This window comes from Plecotus auritus (assembly GCF_963455305.1).
Source record: "Plecotus auritus genome assembly, chromosome: 3".
In the NCBI taxonomy this organism is placed as follows: Eukaryota; Metazoa; Chordata; class Mammalia; order Chiroptera; family Vespertilionidae; genus Plecotus; species Plecotus auritus.
In genome coordinates, this window is record NC_137772.1 from 210,602,104 (window position 1) to 210,624,487 (window position 22,384).

General features: G+C 41.1%; 1 protein-coding gene across 13 annotated transcripts in view; it reads right to left on the reverse strand.

Annotated features, from left to right (window-relative positions):
- ANKS1B (ankyrin repeat and sterile alpha motif domain containing 1B) overlaps window positions 1–22,384 on the reverse strand; it is an 827,678-nt gene that overhangs the window by 321,407 nt on the left and 483,887 nt on the right. For 8 of the 13 annotated variants that reach the window (XM_080658528.1, XM_080658529.1, XM_080658532.1 and 5 more), the window contains exon 15: window positions 20,538–20,644. In XM_080658528.1, coding sequence (XP_080514654.1) covers window positions 20,538–20,644 — 107 coding nt within the window. Of the gene's footprint in view, window positions 1–20,537; window positions 21,034–22,384 lie in introns of those variants that run through there. The other 5 variants (XM_080658526.1, XM_080658525.1, XM_080658534.1 and 2 more) reach the window with 2 other exon arrangements.

Here is a 22,384-nt window from a genome sequence, read left to right on the forward strand (position 1 = left end):
CTTTCCAAAAATCTATAATATGTGCTCATTTCCTCTCTTACAGAGTCGGAATGCTATTGATCTCATCACCTCTCCTTTCTCTTCTCTCCTCTTAGCTCAAGAGGTTGTTGCAAAAACAACACTCCCTGTTCACAGGCATGTCGATAGGACCCCATCAGTATTTTTCACATGAAGGTCTTTGCTACCACTTCCCTCAGGACTCCAGGGAAAGAAGCTAGAAAAGCAGTGGCTTAACCAGAGTTGCCTAAAAGTCCATTACTCTGGGCTGTCCTTGCTCTCTTAGAAGAACGACATGAAGTTACTGCGGACTCTTCTTCTCCAGGCCTCCCTGTCCTGGCATTGGGACAATAATAGCAATGATGACGGCTAGCATTGACCTTGCTGTGCCAGCGCTTCACATGAATGGACTCATAACCCTCACCTGAGTCCAATGGGATTAGTACACAGTTATTACTGTACCTGCTTCCACACGTGGAAACCGAAGTGCAGAGACATTAAGAAATTTCCCCACGGTGATAGAGCTTGCAACTCCCAGGACTGCGGTTTGGACCTAGGCAGAGGCGATCTGCTTCTCTATGGAAGGAATATGTGGGCTCTTTTAGGAATTGTGGCTCAGTGATTTTTAGAGAGAACTATTTTTTCCTCACTTGGTATCACTGCATGTATATAGCAGGAATGTGTGGCTGTGCTCTTGGCTTCTATTTCAAGATGTGCACTGAGTCTCCTGGTCGATGTGTTTCCCTCTTAGATCCCAGTAAAAATTTGGAAAAGGAATAAAATCTCTGATCTCACAGTAACAAAGATAACTGGAGATAACTTCATGAGTATGAGAGGTTTCAATAAGTCTCCCAAAGTTGGAAAGAGCATGGAAAAGCACTGAATGGTGCAGTGAGGTGGAGGTAGTGTTAGTTTGAGGTGTTTCCTGATCAAATTAAGAAGCCAAGTTGCCCATTGGAATAAACCCCAGAGGTTTCAGCCTGAGAGAAGGAAGAGATTGAGAAGTGAACAGAAAATGGGGACAAATTGAAGGTCTATTACGTATGGAACTGTTGCCTCCTTGCCCAAGCATTCTCTCTCTCTCTCTCTCTGACACACACACACACACACACACACACACACACACACACACACACCACGCATTTCTCTCTCCTTAGGCCAAAAAGAAAATAGATGCTTATTCTCTAAAGACATTTATAAAATCCTTCCTGGGGATAATTAGATCAGTTAGTATGGTGGTATTTGGGACACCTTACTCATTATAGGGACACACTGTTCACTACAAAGTAAAGAAAGCCTGAAAGTAAAAATCAATGTGCCCATGTACACAGAGCTTCCAGTTAGCCTGCCATGGTCTCTTCCTGAAAGCTGGCCAGAAAACCACAAGCTGCCAGTTATTTCAGCCTGTGGTATGGCAGAGAAGGATCAAGTGGAAACAAAGCACAGAGAAAAATTAACTCTAGAGATAATTCCACAAAGAGAATTTCAAAATAAAAACAAGTGGTATCCCCTGACAAAGCCAGAGGAATGTCACATAGAAGGAAAAAGAAAAGGGTGTCAAGAAAAAGGAACAGAAAAGAAGAAAGGGCTTTGTGAAATTAAACATATCATTGCCCAAATTAAAAGCAATCAATTCAAAGATTGAACTCAACTTCTTAGAGTATAAGATAAAAATAGAAAGAGATAGTAAATATGAAAGGACAAGTGATATTAAGGAATGATTGAGAAAGTCCAACTTCAATGTCTGTCTAATAGGAGTTTACAAAAAGGCAACAGAAAAACAAGAAGGAATGGAAATGATCAAATAAATAATAAAAGGGACTGTCCCAGAATGTATCTTTATATTTAAAATGCTTAACAAGAATGAAACAGGATGAACAAGATGCTCACGTAGTCACTTGTTAGTGACACATCAGGACACCAAGAATAAAGAGAAGATCCTGAAAACTTCCAGAGAGGGGTAAAGGGGATGGTCAACTGTAAGGAAACCAAGGTCAGACTTCTCAACAACCATGTCCGATGCTATAAAAACAATGGAGTAATATGTGCCACGCTCTGAGAAAATTTAGACTCAGCCTAGAACTACATCCTAAAATACAAGATTAATCAGCTGTGGGGGCAGAACACAGGCATTTTTAAATTCACAAGGACTTAGAAATTCACCTCTCATGGATTTCTCAGCTTTTTCTTTTTAAAAGAGCTGGTTGAGTGTGTGCTCCAACAATATGAGAAATCAAATCAAGAGAGAGGAAAACATCCAAGAAACAGTGGATTCAGCCAGGAATGAAAAGCAGAGAGTCTCAGAATGACTAGTGTGAGGCAGTCCCAAAGAACAAGCGTGCCTTGGCAGGGGTCTCTGGGAAAAAGTGGGCAGAAAAATAGTATGATGGAGACTGTGGAAAACCTAAGGATAAAAAAAAGGCAGAAATGTCAGAGAAAGGAAAATAATTGGAAACGACAGGAAAAAGAAAACCATTAGTAAAAATGAGTAGGAGAACTCTCAGGCTTGTAGCTTAGTAACTGCGTGAATGATGTATGGCCATCATCGATGAGGCTCAGCCTCATCAGGATGGGAGCAGCGCTCAGGAGTAGGGTTTTCACCCTTGATAAATGCTCGCACACCCCATGAGTGGCATGGAGGCAGAGAAACACTGGATATCAAGGTACCACTGCAAGGTTGGACAATGAGGATGTCAGCAGGGACCACCACAAAGCAAGGGCTCCCCTTTTTGCCTGGCAACTTTCGGGTTTCTGGTATTATGGGGTGGCAATAGAAGCCAATACTGGTTGCAGTGGAATTTCATGCTAGCTCTGGTATAGAGTCAAAACTAAGTTGATTTAAGACACTAAGAAGTAATATTTCAGTTTCAGACTGAATCTTAGCCCATTGGGGATGGAGACAGGTAGGAGAGAGAAAAGATGATGGCATAAATAAGGTAAATCTTCATCGCTCCCATCAAGATGTCAGTAAATGATATATAAAGTTGACAGAGTGAGAACTAAGGATCTATGCATATCATATGGGCATAACCTCTAGAACAGTGGTTCTCAACTTTTTTAATGCCGCGACCCTTTCATACAGTTCCTCATGTTGTGGTGACCCCCAACCATAAAATTATTTTCGTTGCTACTTCATAACTGTAATTTTGCTACTGTTATGAATCGTAATGTAAATATCGCTGCTGTAGAGCCTAAGACCATCGGAAAACACAGATATTTACATTACGATTCATAACAGTAGCAAAATTACAGTTATGAAGTAGCAACGAAAATAATTTTATGGTTGGGGGTCACCACAACATGAGGAACTGTATTAAAGGGTCGCGGCATTAAAAAGGTTGAGAACCACTGCTCTAGAAGGACTCAGTATGGAACTGTTTAAAGTATTTGCTTTTGGAGAATGGGGCTGGGGATGGGGAGAATAGTGCAAAAAAATGTTTGCATTTACGTTTTATTTGTACATTTGTTTTGATGTTTCAAATATATATATGTGTATATATAAATTAAATACTTTTTAAGAAGTATGCTCCTGTCAATCCTACTGTCCAAATTCCCTCGCTCTAGTAGAGAGGTTTAAATTGTCCTCATGTCTGCAATAAACCACCTTAGAAGAGGGTGAGTTCATGAATTGAATAATTAAGCAGTCACGGGCATCCACTCCTCCACTGGCCGAACCTCTTCCTCCTTCTCATTCCCAGGCGTGCTCTCTAAAACACACGTGAGGAGCACCAGTGCCATCATTGTCTTGGTTGCCTGTGGGGTAGCAGGAAGCAGAAGAGCCTTAGTTTTTAGCAGCTAGGCTCTGGCTCTGAAGACTGCCATTGAAACGGCAAGCTCTGATTACAGCTTTTTAAAGTGCACCCATTTCCCTGAGCTGATAAGGGTCTTCTGAACTCATATCAATAAAATGCTCTCTAATGGATTCTCTGACACCGGAAGTCACCATTGACGCCAATGTAATTACCACCTCTGGACTTGGCTTTGCCAGGCAGCACAGATAATCACCTAGGACCACAGGCTGATGATTAGTCAGTCAGCTGACACTGAGTACTCACTATGAAGTGCCGTGGGGGTGGCAAGGGAAGAGAAGACCTTGGAATGACCTTTCCTCAAGGCACTTCCAATTAAAAGGGGCTAAGGGTGCAGAAGGGGAAGGACTGCAGAGATTCACACCGATCACAAGACAAATAATAAACAGATCATTCTCGGTTGCATAGAGGGGGCCCTGGAGATCCAAGTTGGATTAGAATAAACATGGACTCTCTCTGATGGCCCATGATGGCTTCCCTGGTTTCAGGTATTGCCTCTTCTTGTTTTTGCCCTCTGACCCCCAACTGGACCCAGACACTCTATGAGATCTCTCTATGATAATTACATGCTGTTCCATTTGCCTGAAAAGCTGCCCTGTCACTCAGCCCTTGTCAGGCTGTGAATTTCCCCAATCCATCAAGAGTTAGCGTAAACCTGACCTCTTCTAGGGAACCTTGCCTGAGTTGCTAGTTTTGGATGCCTCCACTCTACACTAAATTATAGTTCTGATCAGTTACAGTGCTGAAGGAATTTGACTGTTCTCATGGTTATTTCTCCAGTACATTGTAAGCTTCATGAGAGGAAGGACTGAGTATATTATTCATTCCAAAATAATTAAAAAATTAATATATATAAAACACTTAGACCAGTACCTGGAATATAAGCACTATACAAGTGTTTATCATGATCATGATCATCATTATCATCCATCTTTGCATTTTTAAAATATGTTCTTATTGATTTTTAGAGAGACAGAGGAAGGGAGAGGGATAGAGATATAGAAACATCAATGATGAAAAAGAATCACTGATCGGCGGCCTCCTGCATGTCCCCTACTGGGGATCAAGCCCGCAATCCAGGCATGTGCCCTGACTAGGAATCAAACCATGATCTCTTGGTTCCTAAGCTGATGTTCAACCATTGAGCCACACCAGTTGGCAAATCTTTGTATTTAGATACCTCACATGATGTCTGGCACATGCAAGCTAAGCAAATGTTTCTTTATTTTGTATTTTTTTGAACATTTCAAACAAGGTGAGTTTTAAAGATGAGGAGGTTGACAATAGTCATGGTTCCAAGGTGAAAGTGACAACAATGTCTTTAGATATTGGTAATTGAGAGCTGTGAATATCTTTGAAGAAGCAAAGAATCTAACAGGTGGATAAATTTAGTTCGGTGGGTAGGGGGGGGGGGATAGGAGGGGAGCTTAGAGAATATGAAAGTATTGAAAGCAGATTTGTGGTTGGCTTTGAGACAATACACTAGCCCTCAGAAAGATGGGCTTGTTTGGAGAAACACATAGTGTAATTCAAGTAACTTCATTTTCTTCAAGATTATCTAGAAAAAGAAGGCCACTCAGTGAGACAGATGTTTCCATGCCCATCCTCCTTTGCTGTCTGTATGTGTGATGTGCTTGTGCGTGCTGCCATTTGGGTGAGCCTATCTGGGCACAGTGATGGATCATGAATCTGTCTTTCTGAATGGTGCATGCATAGCGTCTGAACCGTGATTTCACATGTAGGCAACACTTTCATTCACAGAGGCATCGCATGATTGCTAGGATGGTTGTCAGGCCAGTATCTCTTTTGTTCTTCAAACATCACATGCACTTTTCCATCTCTCCATCTTTTTTCATGATTCCATTTAATCTTATATCACTGTTCCTGTTCTTCACCGTTTACACAAAACCCACACAAGCCCACTTCCTTCAGAGAGGCCTCCCTGATCCATCCAGCTCACAAACATCTCTTCCTTCTCAGGATTCATGAATCCTAACACTGATTTTTCCCATAGTTACATTCTATGCCATGAAAACATTTACACTATTGTCCTTGATTACAACGTGAACGCGGATTGCTCTTTCCCTGATAGGTATGCTAGTGTTAGCTCCCTGAGTGAACTGCAGGGTCTTTAGTAGGAGCCTGTATTATCCCTCTCGAGTCTCCACCACAACTGGTGCAGTTTGATGAGTATAGTAGGCACTCAATAGGTTGTTTCCTTAGAAAAGAATGGGCGACTCTCCCAGGAATCCATTCAAAAAGCATTTTCTGGGAGCCCCTTCACAAATGCCTGTCTGTTTTCTACTTTAGATTGTCAATACATATTAAAGAATAAAAGATGCAGATTTGAAACATACGGATGTATATTTCAAAATGCTGCAGTTTTTGCCATCTGTGTTTGTTAATATACTTTACAGTATGGATGCAAGTTAACTAGTTATACTTGAGGACAAAACTACTAGATCCTTGGGTATTAAAATATTCTCATAAAATTAATTACCACAATTTTATCAACCATAGCTAAGGGAACATTTTATTGCTGTGAGCAGGTGGGTGTCCTTGGGTGTTTCTTAGGGGAAGCACTAAATGCCATCCAGTTCCTTGGAAGTCCCACAGTATCCTGCCAACAGCATTGCACTACTGCATGGCCGCTAAGCCTGAAAGGTCCGGCACTTGTAGTGTGCACACAGTCAATTAATCAAGGTCTGTGGTGAGAAGAGTAAATGAAGTGACATAACTTTGCAGCATCCTTTATTTATTTGATATAAGGTCGCTGAGATAGGTGGGTTTGGGGTACTTCTGTGTTCACAGCATACATCATGTAAGCATTTTCCTTGTATTAAATGTATTATGAGGGCAAGAGCAGTGATGCCTTGTAGCAATTTCTGTGTATCATTGTGCTGTCAGTAATTGCAAAGTGGCTTTGCCAGCTAAATGGCACAAGCAATCTTGTCACCGTCATGATTCATTGCCTACTGAAAGCACACAGCTAGCCTTAATGTAATTCTCACTAGAACTCTGTGAACCACGTGGTATTATATCCTGTTTGCACTTGGGAAACTAATGTACATGGAGGTTAAGTGACCAGCCCAAGTAGGAGAAGGAGCAAGACTATGAAAGCAGTTCAGAATGCAATCATCTTTCCAATTCCTATGGAGTGTAATGGTTACAAATTGCAAAGAAGCCCTCAACAGGGCCCTGTCATTCTACTCCCTTTCCCTAGTAAATTCTGTCTCCCACTTTTGAAATGTCTGTTTAATATCTTCTATATCTTCAAATCTTCCACACCTTTGTCTTCTAATTTGCTAGAAAATAGAAACTATTAGAGGAAACGTACCTCCATATTCTCATCACCCTATATAAAAATCATATGGTACTCATTCGTTCTATATTCCTTCCTGTTATTTGTCTTTGGATCCCAAACTCTATTTATTCAGCCAGTCCCTCTTTCTTTTTTTCTTTTTTTTAATATATTTTATTGATATTTTACAGAGAGGAAGGGAGAGGGACAGAGAATTAGAAACATCGATGAGAGAGAAACATCGATCAGCTGCCTCCTGCACAACCCCCACTGGGGATTTGCCTGCAACCAAGGTACATGCCCTTGACCGGAATCGAACCTGGGACCTTTCAGTCCACAGGCTGACGCTCTATCCACTGAGCCAAAACGGTTTCGGCCAGCCAGTCCCTCTTTCTTTTCCAATATTAATACCTCCCTTTCTACCTGATCATTCCTTTTCATAGCCAAACATGCCTCAGTCTCTCCTGTTTCAAAAATCTCCACTCTGACCTTCAAATCACCCATTAGCTACTTGTTTATTTCTGTGTTCCCATTCTCAGCAAAACTTCTTTCAAGGGTTGTCTACCCTACTACGTCTTCAACCCAATGCAATATGGTTTCTGTACCTCTCACTCCACTGAATGTGCTCTCGTCAAATTCTCTAGTAGCCTCTAAGTTGCCAAAACCGGATGCTCCAGTCTCAGCGCACTTGACCTCTCATAATCATTTTACCCTCTCGATCGCTTTCTCATGAAACAAGTTTTGGGGGGAAGATCTTTCCACTTTTAGACCCTTGAAGTTTGAGGAGTCTGTACAATCTAGGAAGTAAAGGACTGTTGCCTTTGTTGAGTATAAATGAAGTCACCTGGGGTGAATGTGTGGTGTGAGAAGAGGGAAAGGGCTGAATCCTAGGGGACAGGCAGAGGCAAGGAGGTCTACAAAGGAGCCAGGGAAGTGGTGGCTACTGGGGCAGGAGATGCCAAGGATAGAGAAGCTGAGGTGGAAGAGAGTGGTCAATAGAAACCAGACCCCAGAAAGATGAAGCATGTAAGGACTAGAAAGAGTATATTGTATTTGGGAATTAGGAGTTCATTAGTCACCATTTATAAGTAATTTCAGGATGCTGACATAGGCTAATTGTACTGAGGCCTGGCTGTAATGAGTTGAAAGGCAAGTCAGCAAGTGTAGACATTTGAGACGCTCGGTTATGAAGGGAAGAATGACCAGGTAGCATCTAGTGCTGACACAGGATTGTGGCAGAGTTGAAAAAAAAATCAGGTTATATCTGGCTTGTTCAGAGATTGTGAAGAAGGTTTGTTTACCTAATGTCATAGCACTTATACTGGAACTGAAAGTAGAACTCATTTATTTTGTGACCTGAAGTAATTGAGCTAATATATGTGTAAGCGTTTTAAAGATTATAAAGTGCAATGGAATTTTAATATGATATTCTTTCCACAAAGAATAATTATGTACCAGGGAAAATTACATTTTTTGACTGTAGAATATAGCCTTCATCCAATCCCCCCCCCCCCCCCCGACAAAGAACCTCATTGTTATCTATTTTGCAGTTTGTAAATGATTAAATTGTAATGAATAATGTTTTGCTTGCTTCTTTGGAAAGAGTGAGGGATTTCCGGAGTAGATGTTGGCCAGCCTGTCTGTTTCTGTTCAGTTGTTCTGAGCTGGCAGACAGCTAGACAGGCTATATAATTACATAGACCTGATGAATACTAAGTGCTCAGCTCCTTCTTTACAGCAATACTCCTTTCTGATAAAAGGGTGTATAAATCCTGTCAAATAAACTTGAGATACTTTAGATTCTAGGCCTCTTATTCCAAGATCTCCTTCAAAACTCTGGAAGGACAAACCTAATTCTTCTTGCCAGCCATCTAAACAGACACTGGCTTATACAACCAAGATGTTCCACAAGGCTTTGGATATGAATCCTAATCATCTTTGCTCAATTTGACAGAAGGTAAAAGTTTAGCCATCTGAAATGTAATTTTGTGGACTCAAGGGGCAGAAATCCATGACCTGATATTAAGAGACCTCTATTAACTATTCACTGTAGTTTCTTCTCCTCCTAATATACCTCTATGATTTATAAGTACAGACATAAGAGCTCTCCTTTCTCAATACTCTTTTAACTCATATGCTCTGAAATGAATGTTCACTCCCAATGTTTATGATGTGCATGGTACACACAGACCATTTTAGGAAGCCTGGGGTGACGTCAGGGATGTATGCAATGAGCTGTAGGGTATTGTTTCCATGTCTCTCTAGCTTGAGTTTTCTCATGGATAAGAATTTGTAGCAATTCATAATGACTACTCGTTATACCTTAGAAAGGATTAGACTGAAGAAAGCAAAGCATGTCTTCCTTGAACATCTGTCCTGTTTGATACAGTGTCTCCTGTATAACAGAATGACTACTACTCAGAGGTCTCATGTTGGAGGACAGACCTGACATGGAGGTGCAGCTGTATGTTTATAACCCTGGGTGTGGAGGAAAGTTTTCTTAGTCTGATCTGCCTAATCTCTGTATGACACAAGGTTCTTCTCTCTCACCTCTCCTTTTGGTTCTCCTCTGAATCACCATCTTTTCCTCCAAGGAAAAGAAATGCAACGCTTGTTCTTCCGGAACACATGCCTTTCTCAGCTCACCTAAATTATGCCCCAGCAACATAGTCAATACAATAGTGTTTCCCTTTGGACTCAGATCGACCTGGGTTTAAAGCTTGAGTGCTTTGGGCCAGTCATTTAGTCTCTAAGTTTTGTCATTTGAAAAATTGGAATAACATTACATACTTTGTAACATGTGTGGGAGAGGTAAATATAATGTATGTAAAAAAGTATTAGACAAGTTTTGGTAAATAGTAGTTATCTTATTAAGTTGGCTACATTTCCTTTCTTTCCTATAACACACTACTGATCTAATCACCTATTCCCTTAGGAGTCTTCTATCAGATAGTTACCAATCATAAGGATGGCAAACAAATTAATAGTTCTTGTAAATGTGATTTATTTAGAAACCAGCAGGACTGCAAAGTAAATTGAAAAGAGCATTGGGCTAGAGAGGTAAGAAGTTCTCAGTTCTGGCCTTGCTGGTCCTCATATTAACTAGCAGTTAATTAACTAGTTAATATTAACAGTATGATTACCTATACATACAAAACTATAAGTTATCAGGAAGATTGCATTTATAATCAATAAAAGAGCAACATAAGATTTTTTGAACATTTTAAATCTCATGTAAATCCTAATTAGTTCAAGTGTTTATTGCATAACCATACAGACTGTATTTGGCAATGTGAGGGATAATAGACAAAGAATGCATATGCACACTCATTTATGGAGGACTGTTATGGGCTGAACTGTGTTCCCCCCAAATTTTTATGTTGAAGTCCTAATCCTCAATACCCTAGAATGTGACCATATTTGGAGATAAGGTCATTACAGAGGTAATCAAGTTAAAATAAGGTCACTAGGGTGAACCCTAATCCAATATGACTGCTACCTTATAAGAAGAGGATTTGTAGTTCATGCCACCCAGTTTGTGGCACTTTGTTATGGCAGCCCTAGTAAACTGTACAAGGACATATTGTGTGCTAGTGACTGGGAAAATAACACAAGCCAAGAAGGAGTTAAGTAAAGAAGCAGATAATTCAGCTCTGTATGAGAAGCCTGCTCCAATAGACATATATGTGTAGGCTATAGGCTATGTTAGGTAGGAGCAGGTACATGGTACAGGGTGTCATGGGAGGCCACTGACGGATAGTTGAGCAATACCAAATAATTCACTACAAGCCTCCCCAGAAGGAACCTCTGAGCTGGGATTTTTAAGTAAGAGTTTCCCAGGGTCAGAATGAGTGCAGGAAGGAAGTGTCCTGGACAGAGAACAGTAAACATCAGATACAATGTGTGCAGAGACATGGATCTATAAGCAAGTGTGGCATAGTTTAGGACTATAAGTCATTCAACATGGCCAGAGCTTATCAGGTTAAGAGGTGAAGCTGGAGAGGGGGGCAGGGTCCAGATCAGCAGAGAAAGGCTCCCCAGAGCAGGAGGCAGGACCAAGGCCTTGAGGAATGGGTCTTTCTGGAATAAGCAATTTGGAGGATATAATATAGGCTATGTTAGGTGGGAGGGAAACCATGAACAAAAGTGAAGGTTTATATTCGTTTGGCAGTGAGGGTTCTGATCTGGGTAAAGTAGAGGCTCTCTCCAGAAGCAGTGGGGATGAGGTGAAAAGATAAGGAGATGTAAGATAAATAAGTCGCTTAAAGGACAGGAAGTATGACAAGCCAGGAGTGCTTCAAGGGCAGGACCAGTGTCCTATTCAGTGTCTGCAATCTAGCAGGTGCTCTACAAACATTTGCCGAATGAATGAAGGGGTGGAAGGATGACACAATGTGGTCTTAGTGAATTGAGCAGGGACTTTTAGGTCCTTTTTTGGTTTGGTTTCAAAATTTAGGTGGTGCAGGGTTTTTCTAACCTTTTTGTGTCACCTTTTCTTCATTTATAAATATGAGGATTTCTTCATTTATAAATATGAGGATAGCAATACTTAGTGACAGGGGATAATTTAAATGGAACTGAATAGAACTTAAGAATTCCATCCAATCAATACTTATTGAAATGCTACTATATGCCAGGCACCATGCTAGGCTTTAGAAATGCAAAGATAAACAAGACCCCCATCTCTGCCTCTAAGGACACTTTATAGGGGGGGAGGCAGACATCTGAACAGATAATGGAATTGCAATGCAGTATAATAAGGACCAGCATAGGCCAGGAGTGCATGGGAATGGGTCAGTTTTGCCAGCCAGATAACAGGATGGTACTAGGAAATACTTCCTAGAGGAAGTGATGTTTAAGCTGAATCCTGAACAATGCCGCACAATTAGGTGAAGAGGAAGAGAAAGGAATTCCAACCAGAGGGACCAGCGGGCTTCCTCTGCAGCTGTGTTTTCCTAGTTCCTATGCACATGCAGTTCCTTTGCTGAAAATGTACTCCAGGCTGATGCGTTAGAACAAAAACACTCTCTCTCATTCTGTCAGACTCCCGAAAGCTGGACTTCAAGTCTAAATATCCTCAGCCATTATCTGCATTCTCCTTAAGCTAATAGGCCTGCAGAAACCTGACTGTGGCCACCTGCCTGATTCCCTCACTCCCTTTCTCCTTCCCCTTTCTTTCTTTCCTTCCCCCCATCCTTATTTGTTCTTCCTTCCTCCTTTCATCAAGTGGTTACCGTGTCTACATATGTAAGCCATGGGGATATAGAGGATCAAAGCATAATTTCTAATTCTCAAGGAGTTAAACATCAGTGGCGGGGGGTGGGGGGGTGGGGGGGTGGGGGGGGTGGGCAGTGAACTATGACCCATTGACCCAATCTGCCTGTTTTTGTAAATAAAGTGTTGGAACACAGCCATGCCCATCGCTTACGGATTGTCTACGGCAGCTTTCATGCTACAAGAGCAGAGTTGAATAGTTGCAACAGGGACCACGTGGCTTCAAAAGCCTAAAACAGTGGTTGGCAAACCAAGGCTCGCGAGCCGCGGTTTGCCGCTCTGTTGACTAATGAGTTTGCCGACGACTGGCCTAAAATGTTTACTACCTGGCTTTTTACCAAACAAGTCTGCCAACCCCGGTTCCAGTGTTTGTGTGTGGCAGAGGTGGTGGACAAGGAAATGGGTAATACAGTGAGATAAGTGGTAAGACAGGGAACTACAGAAGGAGGGTTGGGAGAAGTGACAGCTAGAAGAAGGGACAACTGAGCTAAGAACTAAAAGATAACAAGGAGTGAAGAGGGGAAGCAAGGTTGTTCCTGGCAGAGAGAGCAGCACATGCAAAGGCCAAGCAAGAAAAATGTGCAGTTTGGAGAGGAAATGGCAGCAGATGAGGCTGGAAAATACGTTGGGCTCAGGCAGGTCATAAGGTATCTGCATGTGAAAGTCATCTGAAGGATTTTGGAAATATAATGTCCCACACGGAGTCGAGAATCAATGAATTACTGTAAACAGGGTAGTGCTAAAGCAAATGTGTGCTTAAGAAAGATCACTCTGGCTGTATAATACTTAACATTTGTTGGGAATTTATTCTATGACAGCTCTGTGCTAAATGCACACATGTATATGGAAATGCTTATTAAGTAGCTTGGACAGCAACTGGAAGCCAGGTAGAAAGAGGTGAAGAGTAGGGACAGCTTTGGATCTATGAGAACCAATTATCTCCTTACTGGATGGAGATAATTGGTTCTCATAGATCCAAATCTATGGATTTGGATCTATGAGAACCAATAGATCCTGCTCTGCGGAGCCTTTCTCTGCTGATCTGGACCCTGCCCCCCTCTCCTGCTCTGTGGAGCCTTTCTCTGCTGATCTGGACCCTGCCCCCCTCTCCAGCTTCACCTCTTAACCCTGGTAAGCTCTGGCCATGTTGAATGACTTATAGTCCTAAACTATGCCACACTATTGTTACTGGGGTGACACTGGTTAATAAAATTAGATAGGTTAATAAAATTAGAGCATCACACACATGTAGAGGCAGGAGGAGGAGTAGGAGAATAGAAATGATTGGGAAAGGCAGTAAAGTGTCACAGAACCCCAATAAAAATGAATAAGGGAGTACATGTTAATAAGGAGTGGATAGTAAAAACCAGACATTGTAAAGAAGGCAAAGAGAAATGAAGTGAGGGGGGAAAAGGGGTTGAGGTTTGACAAAAAGCAGGTCACAGCTGACATAAAAGAGGACAATTTCAGCAGAAGAGTTGGGAAGGAGGCAGGATTATAAGGGTTTCGGAGCTGACCAGAAGTGAGACAGTGAAGATCGCTGCCACTGAACGCTTGTTTGAGAGACTGTCTTTTTAAAGAAGCAAAGAAATATGATTGTGGCTGGATTTCTTAACGAGGCTGTAATTCAGCAGTTTTAATACATTTTCTGATTCATCGAGTAAATTACTCATCCCAAATACCTGGTCATTGGAAGCAACAGTGAAGATCAAATTATGCAGCCATGCCGGATGACTAAATTAAAAGACAGTGCATGTCCGCCTTAGTCATGGGAGTTGTGGTACTGCATTATCAGAAAATGGGGCAGCACATTGTAGTGCTTAAACATGTAATCAGAGGAACTTCCATGTGGACGAAAAGGCTCTCCTTGGTATCACCAGAGATGATTGTGGCTAATGTCATTTCCGAAAGCTACTCTCCGAAGGTGGTCATCCCTGAACATGCCCTCCTGTCTGACTTTCTACTGCACAAGCAATCAGCATCTTTCTCAGGCTAATGAGATCTACACGAAGAATTAATCGCTCTGCCAGCACTAGAGCTGTACCCTGCATCTTTAAAGAGCTCAAAATATTAAATAACAAGCCCAAAGAACCTTGCTCCCAGATCCTCATTAGATTGATTTTACTGATGAGCAACCGAATCATAGAGAGGCAAGACAGAGGAACTGAGAAGTCTTTAGTTCTCTCTCACACCACTCAAGGCTGTTGCCTATCACATTTGTGATTAAGCTGTTGTCCAGAAAAACAATAACTCCCTCCTGGCTTTGACTCTTGGATACAAACAGATTTTTTAAAAAATTGTTACTGAGGTGACACTGATTAATAAAATTAGATAGGTTTTAGGTGAACAATTCTATAATATATCATTTGTATATTGTATTGTGTTCACCACTCAAAGTCAAGTCTCCTTCCATCACCATTTGTACTCCCCTTTGGATACCAAGAGACATTAAATGCCTGCAGTTGAAGAACACAATGTCTTTTATGTTTTGCAAAAGTGGGTGTGTAACTATTGGTCTAAATGAGTTTGAAGAATTATAGCTGAACTTTCAAAGCAACCCACTCAACCCAGAGCCTCACCTATGTCAGAAACAGGAAGATATGGAGAGTGTGGAAGGTATTTCTTTCCTCCTGTGCCTTTAAAGCACAGTAACTTTATAACATTTTCTTAAACAATATTTGAAACAAGAAATCATCATGGGTACTATTAGTCTTACCCTGTAGGGACAATTTATTTTTCTGCTTCACAAGTTTAATTTCTTCCTTGGATCATGATTTGATGCTAAGATACGTAAAAGGTCATTTTATCAGGTCAACCATAAATGGTGCTCTTATTACAGAAAAGTTATGTAAAAGATGAAAAGAGAAGTGAGTCCATTAGCATGTAAAATGCACCATAAAAGTGGTGAAATTTTTCAGTTACATACTGATCAGATTAATCTTGCTCAAATCTTTTGTTCAAATGCATGCCTTTTCTAAGAGCTCTGTGGCACCACCTCAGAGCCTAATAGGCAGTACTCTAACCTTTGGCACATTTTTTTATGAATGCTACCCACCAAGTGTACAAAAATGCCAATTCACATAAGGCTCCTGGTGTTACTTTTATTTCTTACTCAGTAAAGGCTGCATTTTGAACATTTTAATAATGGTCAAAGCATTCCTAGTCAACCTAGAGGGCAATTAGTAGGAACACAGTAGATGCTAAAAAAGATAATTTGGTATAATTTCACTCCCCCTTTTTATCCTCAACCCAAGGATTTTAGGAGATAGAGAGAGAGGTAGAGGGAGGGGGAGGGAGGGAGGGAGAGGGGGAGAGGAGAGAGAGAGAGAGAGAGAGAGAGAGAGAGAGAGAGAGAGAGAGAGAGAGAGAGAGAGAAACATCCACACATGCCCCAACTGGGGATCAAACCCACAACCTAGGTATGTACCCTGACAGGGAATTGAACCCGCAGCTTTTTGATGTACAGGATGGCACTCCAACCAACTGAGCCACCTGATCAAGGCTTTCCCCCTTTGGATTAGAGTTTACAAATATAACTGTCAGCTGGTTACTCTGGTAAGGCTATGAGTCAGTCCTCCTCCAAATAATATAAACTTCCTAATTCAGTCTTTGGTCTATAAATCTACAGTTAAACCTGCCAGGTTTTGATGTTATCAGTATCTTTATCTTCCTTTGCTCCGCACTATCATAGATTTTATCTTTTCATTGCCTACTGTAATTGGTTGCTGGAAAAGCAGTTGCTAGTAAGTAATATGCTGAAAGATGGTGATTATCTGAAAGGATGGGGGTAAGGTCCCCATGATATAGTGTGTGTATGAGCAAATAAAAGAATGTGTGTGCAATGTTCATGCAAATAATATGATAGGTCTGAGGGCAATTCTGTAACCTGCTGGAGGTCAAGGATCGTGTATGTTCATTGTTACACCACTAGTATTTAACACTGTCCCTAGAACACAGGAAATATTTAAGCAGCACTTGCTGCATTAATAAACGAAGAATACTAGTGCTCCATGTTCCCACTGGCAAAACAAGGCTTCCGGGTTAAAAATGAGGTGGGAAGGTCCATCTACAACAATCTCCTATGCATTCAGTGTGTATGGGAGATTTCTATGTACACAGCATCATGCTAGAAGTTGTGAGATAGGCAAGGAAATTGAATACAGGGAGCAGGGCTGGAGGCCTGGGTGAAAGAAGTGAAGGGATTAAGAAGTACAAATTGGTAGCTACAAAACAGTCCCAAGGATGTAAAATAAAGAATAGGGAATATAGTTCATAAAATTGCAATAACTCTGTAGGGTGCCAGTTGGGGTACTAGAAATATCAAGGGAACACTATGTAAAGTATATGATTGTCTAACAACTAAGCTGTACTCCTGAAACCAAAGCAAAATAAAATTAAAAGGAAAAAAATAAGACTGACATATCTTTCAGAAAAAAATAATAAAGAAAATTGAATACACAGAACGTGGACTTGAAGCGTCCAGTCTAGTTGAGGAGACAAGATATATACAAGTGAAAAGTTAACTCCTAATCCTAGAGTGAATAATGGCATGCCAAAGGTAATTTTTCATACCCAATACAACAACTACATGATTTCAGAGAAGAGAGAGGCTGCTGAGGACTGGAGTCATTAAGGAAAGCTATATAAACAAGGCAGGGATTGAGTTAGACCTTTGGGGGTAAAAAAGGGGAAGGGAAGGAAATTGCAGTCTGGAGGGGGAAGGCTGGAGAGGACAAATGAACAGTCATCAAGATAAGAATAGAGAGTTTGAGAGTTAAAATTAAGGAAGCAGTCATCAGACTTGAAAAAATAGAGATGATAACAGAAACATATAGAATAAGGAAGTAGCTAAGTATGTGCATTTTGTATGATAATCATTTCATACCTAAACTCCTTGGTGAAAAAACAAAGTAACTTTGAAACTTAGATACATTCTATATGTTGCAAACTTGGGCAAAATAGGTGGGATGTCAGAGGACCAGGAGGCTGCATTCCCCCAGGCCAGCATGTAGCAGGTACACATGCCTAAAGGGAGGGAGCTGATGTCCCTTCAAAGGGGATGCACAGGCAGAGTGGGAGCCTGCATAAGGCTTTCGACAAAGGATGCTGTGTGGAAGGGGTTTATGATCGCAACACAGATTTGACTTTCCCAAAGTCTTATGCGACCTGATGCACTTTTGTAGCTATTCATTGATTATATCAATTTTCATTTATCTGATATATTTAAGGATACAGAGGGTCAAGGCTGTGTGCACACCTGTTCTGCAAACCAGAACCAGATACTTAAAGACAAAGTTTAGAATTTTGCCTTTCAGACTCACACATCAATAAAAACAAGGATAAGGTTAAGAGACCAAAGGAGAAGCCATAATTGACAGATATTTACAAATAAATGGGGATCCTTCTTTTCTAACCATGTCCAGGAATGGATGTAAGAAATATTTATTAAAGTTAATCATAGCAATGCAGAGAAACCCTGTGTTTTATGTGTGAGAGTATATAGAACAGAATGAGCAAAAAATTTTGTTAAAGCTTTCAAGAAATACTTTGAAAGTTACTTACATGGATCCTTTAAAACTCCCATTCATTAATGGAATACTGATTAAATAAAAAATTTAACTCTTGAGACTGTTCCCTAAGTAAAGTATATCTATGTATGGATCTATAACTATGATGCTTCAACGAATGTTAATTAGATCCTTTTGATGTCTGTACTGTGTGGCTCTAAAAAGCTAATAAGACCTGCACTACATCATAGTTAATGGAAGTGTGGTGCTTGTTGCTTAGGCAACAGGATGAATAAATGCAGGTCAGAATGTGCTTCAAGAAAAACAAAAGCTAGACTATGATACTGAGTAGAGGCTGAGCAGATCTAACAGATTTTCCCCCACATTAATGAAATTTGTTTCTTAAAATGGCCTGAGCATATCAGTGTACTTTAACTAAGTGCATAATGAAATAAATTAGATTATGGAGATCAAGAAATAATTTTTATAAAGGCAGAAGTTGATTTTTTTATGATAGTGGTAGCAAATAAATGATAGATAGCAGCATACCAAGCAATAATTGATGACAACCATTTTATGATTTGCTTCCTTTTCATAACTAACTAATTCCTCTAAATGATAATTCAAAGCTTTTAAAATTGATCCTGTCCCATGAAGAAAGTATTTGACTGACTTATCTGAATTAACCATGTTTTCTTAATTTCTAGAAAATTACACACAATCCTGGGAATACTTAGAATTGAAAATTAAAGACAATAATCTATGGAGGAGATCAGACCTTGGTTTTGTTATGTTGGTACAGGATTTTTGCCTCCCAGATGCATTTTGGAGTGCTCATACATATTCCACTCAGGAATGTTTTTACGATCTCCAAATGCTTATGTGAAACCTGTTTGATTAACCTTTCAGTTCCAGGCTTTCAAAGGGGGATTATATTTGCTGAAAAGTGTTTAAAATTCAGGGGAAAATTATGCTGAATTAAAATCTTTCAAAGCAGCCAAAAATTCCAGAGAACCCAAAAACCTACCTCACTTTTCATGGGACCAGAATAAATTTGGACGAGAGTTTGAGGAGTAGGAATGAGAAAGTCTTATCTCAAGTAGAGATAGGGAGAAAGCATACTTATCAAAATGTGCAGTAAACGTTATGTATTGACGCAAAGATTTTCATTCTGTTTGATAGTTCCTCTAATTCCTGGTGGCATCTGTGTAGTAACCTGAATCTGCTCAGTATCCTAAGACTCTCACAGCAATTGAAGAAATTTCTTTTTTTTTTTTTCATATTTCAATACCCACAATATTGTTCCTGTCTAATTAGTGATGGTATTCTTAAACATGAGAAAAAATACAGTGGCTGCACATCTCATTGCAAAAAAAAAAAAAAAAAAAAGAGAAAAGGTTCATAAAGAGTTCAATGTATACAATTATTTAGAGCTCATATGTCTTGATGCATTTAATAGCTTTTTTAAAAAGCTCATGGGTCATACACCTTTTTTGGAGAAGAGGCAGACGTTGGACAATTTGAATGATTTTCAAATCTGTACTAACAGTCAAGTCAGGCTTGGAGGAAAAGAATCTCCAATGGAGATAAAAAGACTTAACTAGCTCTCCGTGTTTTGTTATCAGTTCTGGTGTTAATAAGCCTCAGGTGTCGGCTCCAGCAATTTATTTAGAAATAGCTATTCATTAGTTCTACATTTGCGTGCTACATGCCTATGTTATGAAGCTCTCTCTCTGAATTTAGGGATAGGCAATGTGTGTGATGGGACCTTAAAAGCAAGGTAAGGTAATAAGGACGGTGACGTAGCTTAACAAGGGAAAGTGATGATCACCGAGGGAGGCGTGTAAATGATTAGAAAGCTGGATCGCCTGTCTGCACCTCTCCCTACCCTTCTTCCTCACCGATATTCACCACCGTGAGAAGTTCGCACACACCACACCGGGTTTAGACTGCACGCAGACCCATATTCAGAAGTACATGAATGTGTTCAGTCCATTAGCCTCTCCTTCTGAATATCGACAGCTAACTTATGGAAGTGTTTGTTTTTCCCTTAAGTAACAAACAATACTTCCAAGCTCCTCAATCAGCATGTGTAAGTGAATGCTCTCCATAATGGACTGTCTGAAACAGTTTGCTAAGGAACTAAAGGTTGTTCGATAACACAACTTAAACTGCCTATCGCACAATGATCAGGAAACAAATGATCTTCACACTGTCAACATAACACGCTGTCTACTGAACCCCTAACTGCTGATGCTCACACGAAATCCTATGCTTTTAGGCACCCAGAATCCACTGAAGAGGGCACTGATCGACCCAGGGAATTCAGAGACTGCAAATTTATAAAAATCACACAAAGAATGGAAGGGAGGACACAAATGTTCATCTCCTCTCGCTGCCTATAAATAGTCCTCTCACCAGTTCATTCATATCAGACACACGCACATGGACGCCTCTAGATCTCATTTCTCAGCAAGTGTCTCTATGTACACAGTAAGTTCAGCCCTGAGGGCATCCCCTTTTCCGATGCCCTGACAGATATAAAACTGACCGGTTTTGGTGCAAATCGGGCTGCTTCTGAGCCATGTCAGACACATGAGAAGCAAAGACAGACAAAAGGCAGCTCTGTGGACACAGAGAGCGTCTTACCATAAACTGCACATTGTCAAATCCATTAGCCATCAGGTGGTTCTCGTACTGAGGTAGCCCAATGCTTTCCAACCATTGTCCCACTGTTTGGACAGGGCATCTGGGTCCTGTAAGAGGATGAAGAGGGAAGCGTTTAAGCAGGGAGTAGCCGTCCACGGGGTAATAGCGGTAGTCCTGGGCTGAGAGGTGGCATTGCCACATCATGCTCCTGGGAAAGTTGCTATCAAAGGAGCCCGCCAGCTTGACAGATTAGCGTTCCCGGCGCGAGAGAGCAAAGTCAGAAGTAACACATAGTTTGCCAGGCAGGCTGTGGAGTCTGACTTGATCCTAGCTCCACATTTCTCACATATTAATCTTTACTACCGACCAGGACGTCATACAGCCCCCAGAACCAGGCAGCAGGAGAAGGCATAGCAAGCTGTCGGCCGAGGCTGGTCTGCGTGCTATGTGATTGTTGGAGTACTCCACAATGAGCAGGGCACGGCCAGCAGCCAGAATTCTCTTTATCAAGTACTCCTACACTCATCAGTATGCAGCTCCATGCTCCCTGCTCCCCCTCGCTCGCTCCCCTTCATTACCCAGCCCAGGCTACACCTCGCATTTTCAATAATAGCCATCAGATAAGGCAGATTTTTTTTTTGTCTGCAAGCTGTAAGCTGCTTCCTCCTACACACCCATCCAAGCGTCAATCTTGAATGATGAGAGCAGTCAAAACAAATGCAGAAAATAGCAAGATTCAAAAGCAAACCAAAGTGCTTAAATCTGAATTGAATCTTCATACCGGTTATACATTACAGAGCTATTTGTTGTGGAATTTTACGTTTCAAAAGACACCAGAAAATGCAAAGCTTTAACCATAGCTTTTAGCAGAGCTCACTACAGGTTCCCTTTCTCCTTTTCTTCCCTTCCCTTTCTTCTTCTCTTTAAAATGCAGCAGAGATAAATGTTTCTGATCTAAAGCTTTACAATGTTTGGAGAATAATTATTCTCTTTCTTTCGCAGGCTATATGTAAAGGAACCTCTCTGAGATTCCTTGTTCATTTTGAATTACTGGAACATACAGAAACTGTATCACAATCTTGAAGTCAAGATAATTCCTTTCTCGTTTGCATGGCTCCTTCTAAACAAAAATATTATTAGGCATAAGAAATCCCTTTTCCCTCTGATATTTATAACCCAGTCTACCAGGGTTACCATCCTAAATGTGCTGTAAAGGTAACATTACTGGGTAGAATTGTTTAATAAGGAAGAGGAGCCCTCACCAAAAATAACTCAAGAATAACAGATGTAAATGTGTGAGTTTTACTGAATGACAGACAGATTGAGTAATCTATAATAATAAAAGCATAATATGCTAATTAGACCAGACAGCCAAACGACATTCTGGATGTCATTCCGGACATCCTTCCAGACAAAGCCAGGGCAGCGGGGACTGAGGCAGAGGCAGTTAGGGGTGATCAGGCAGGCAGACAGAGTGGTTAGGGGCAATCAGGCAGGCAGGCAGAGTGGTTAGGGGCAATGAGACAGGCAGGCAAGTGGTTGGGGCGATCAGTGAGGCAGGCAGAGTGGTTAGGGGCAATCAGGCAGGCAGGCAGAGTGGTTAGGGGCAATCAGGCAGGCAGGCAGAGGCAGTTAGGAGTGTTGAGGCAGGCAGGCAGAGTGGTTAGGGGCGATCAGGCAGGCAGAGGGGTTAGGGGCGATTAGGCAGGCAGGCAAGTGAGTGGTTAGGAGTTGGCAGTCCCGGATTGCAAGAGGGTGCAGGCCAGGCTGAGGGACATCCCCCATCCCGTGCATGAATTTCATGCACCAGGCCTCTAGTTTATTTAATAACTGAGAGAAATGAGAGA